Source organism: Ruditapes philippinarum, unplaced genomic scaffold, assembly GCF_026571515.1.
Source record: "Ruditapes philippinarum isolate M1 unplaced genomic scaffold, ASM2657151v2 ctg6021_1_1_1_1, whole genome shotgun sequence".
Classification (NCBI taxonomy): domain Eukaryota; kingdom Metazoa; phylum Mollusca; class Bivalvia; order Venerida; family Veneridae; genus Ruditapes; species Ruditapes philippinarum.
In genome coordinates, this window is record NW_026856506.1 from 8,121 (window position 1) to 11,394 (window position 3,274).

At 33.7% G+C, this 3,274-nt stretch overlaps 1 protein-coding gene across 1 annotated transcript; it reads right to left on the reverse strand.

The window, feature by feature from the left end:
• Positions 1-1,648: 1,648 nt before the first annotated feature.
• On the reverse strand, positions 1,649-3,064 carry LOC132746805 (lysosomal proton-coupled steroid conjugate and bile acid symporter SLC46A3-like). The gene has a single exon (XM_060736057.1). The coding sequence runs from the start codon at positions 3,062-3,064 to the stop codon at positions 1,649-1,651; it is 1,416 nt and encodes a 471-aa protein (XP_060592040.1).
• Between the last annotated feature and the right edge of the window lie 210 nt (positions 3,065-3,274).

A 3,274-nucleotide genomic window follows, 5' to 3' on the forward strand; every position in this document is an offset into this window, starting at 1 on the left:
CATATTTTGCTGTCCTCCTTGAATGCCATGATTATTCAAATGTTTATGATAGATTTCATCGCATCAATTCACTTAGAGAATTTTTGCCTCAGTTCTATCCAAAACCCTGATCGAATTTAACCTGTATTCTAAGATTAAATCAACTCACATATACCAAGTCATTTTATATTTCCTTATTATAGTGTTCGGCACGGTAAGACCAGTAGTGTATAACAAGGACACCTGGTACCTGGTTACATAACGTGACGTCAATAGGAGTCAATAGGTCATTACTCATCGAGCAGCTATGGCATAGACCCGGTCATTAGGTCATAAGGGTATATCCATGAGTCAGTCTGATGGGTTACCAAAAAAGTCATTGTTATCCGTACTGACGGCATCCGGCTAGGGGATAGGGCATCGCTTCACAATGAGTCAAATGATGGATCACACGGATTAGGGCAGTCCGCAACTATTGAGTTATATTATGGATCGTATAGACAGGTGTCTGTCAGTCATATGATGATGTTGATATTATTGATTTATAGGTCCTTGAACTTTGACCCTTATGTATGACCTTCTCCTTGGTCGCAGGTTGCTGACCTTAACTGAACGTAAACTTTACGTGGTCCTTTAATTCATTGACTATTATTTTGTAGTCAACCTAACAAGGCATGATAAACATTTTTTTTCTTCAAAAAACTTTTATTTACAATTACTGACCTGTAAACACGAAAAATGCAAACTTATAATCATATACAAAGCTAACTAAGTCACTAAATCAAAGCTGAATAGCATCCACCTAAGGTGGATATCACAAAAAAAAAATATTTGTAGTTCTCATACAAAGATACAATATAAATGATTAACTGTTTTTATTAACTTATCGATCATAAAACAATTATGAATCTTAATTCAAACGGACACTTTTTGCCTATATCTGAACCAACTGATACATTAAATTCAATTAATAAAAACGAATAATTCTTAAGTGTAAATAAGTATTTAACATATAATTAAAAATATACAAACCATTTTTGAATTGTTTACATAGTTATAAATAAGTATTAAAATAGAAATACATGATATATACAATTCAAGTTTAAATTGTGTATCAAAAATAATTAAGTTAGGTATTCTTCTTTTAAGTAAAAAAAATATATATGGCCAATTAGCACGAAGAACGGCCGCTGTGGTGTAGTGGTTAGCATACTGGGACGGCAATCCAGAGACCCGTGGTTCTAGTCCCGTCTGCGGAGTGCCGATTTTTCGTGCGATTTGTCTATGTAAAATTTCCCGCTCATGACTTTCTTTCTTTCATAAATATACATGTATATAATACAATACAAAATAATACAATACAATACAATACACTTCGTTCAGCTTTAAATTTATCATGTTTGAAGCAATAAAAATCAACACAAATACATGAGAAATGGTTTACACCGGGTATATACCGCTGGCAAAAAAATATAATTATAATAACATGAGATTTCATTTTCTATTGTTTCATAGAGTTACAATTACACTCAAAATAAAGTATAAGGCTGGATTATATTGTTCGATGCAGTATAACAAGTAATGGAACAGTGTTGCCGTAAAACCCAAACAAACAAACAAACAAACACACATTTTTTCCTGACAAGTTAGTCATTTTAATAGTTTGGTGTTATATATGTGTCTTACCATTTTCAGACAGTTTAATGAAGGAAATAAGTGTCACTTTTTTATTTTGTCCTTTTTTGAATAATCTAGATACTACAACAGTTACTATAAGCAAAGCAAAATTGACCAGTCCCATCACAAAGAAGGTGATACCCGGGTAAAGAGACACAGTTTCTCTGTATAGTCCCAGGTATGCTATAGATCCAATGAGTTTTGCAGCAATTTCAATAATAGCATAAATGGCAAAGAATTTCCCTAGATCCTCTTCTCCTATGATTTTGCTCACAATGGATTTGATGCAAATGATAAATGAACCACCAGAGCCGATTACGTCATAGACGAATATAGTCCAAGTTTCTGTGCTAAATCCTAATCCTAAGCACGCGTATCGAATTACCCTACAAGATAATCCTATCATTACAAGATATATATCAGATAGTTTCAATATCTTTGATAGGAACGGGAGAATTACCAATAGCGACACGCCTACTGAGACGTTATGAGAAGACACAAAATATGAGTATAAAGATTTTTCCCAATTGTAAGGACTTCTACTAACAAACAGAAGCAGTATGTCAGTATATCCAGTGACGTCACAACCACTTACGAATGTAATAGACAAAAGAATAATGATACAAATGTTAATGAAACCTGTTCTTTTTCTTGTAAATACGTCGAAATACGTTTTAAATCTCTCGAAAGTTCCGTATATGAGGGGATGTTTGTCTGCATTATTGTCACTTAAAATATTTCTTGTTGCAGATTTGCTGCTTGATTCACAATCAGCACAACTCTTTGAAATTTCAGAAGAGTCAGAAACTTTGCCTGTCGTCCGATGCTTGGTCTCCTTGATAAAAACTAGTATGATAATGACAGTAACACAATTGATTCCAATGACAGTAAAATATGGAACTAATTTCCAGCCGATAATTCCTGCCAAGAAGGCACCAAAGCAATTTCCGAAAAAGTTCATTGAAGATAACATACTCATGTGTTTTGTAATATTCTTAGCATCTGATATTTCTACTATAAAGCAGTTGACAGTCATTGATATAACTTTCCCCGAAAGACCCTGAAAGAAAGTACCTGCAAGTATGATCCAAACTGCGAGTGTGGGGTGTCCAATATACATACTGCCTATATAAAATGGTACAGATAATGTCAATCCAATGCACGAAAATATCATCGACAATCTGCGACCATTTTTGTCACTCCAGGCTCCTAGAAGTGGACACGTTACAAAGGCTGGAACGTTTGCGGCAATCTGATAGATGAAGAAATAAATGCTTGCTTCCTTTTGAACACTGTCTTTATGTTCTGGATAATTATGAAGATTCAAGCATAATGTTTCATTTCCATATAAATGCATCTTGCATACAGCGTCTAGTAAATACGGTCTAACGGTGGTGTCCAATAACATTATCCCAGTTTTGAAAAGAAATAAAATCGTTCCGATAAAAATCAGTTGCATATTGTCCAATTGATCTGATGTAAAATGAAGGTTAAAATGTATTCTGCAGCTAAAACAAATGTTGTTCAAAAGTTGCTCTGGCTTTTATTTCAAGTGATTAATATATATACATTCAAATTCAAAGTGATATACGTACATTTAAATATTGCACATAATGAA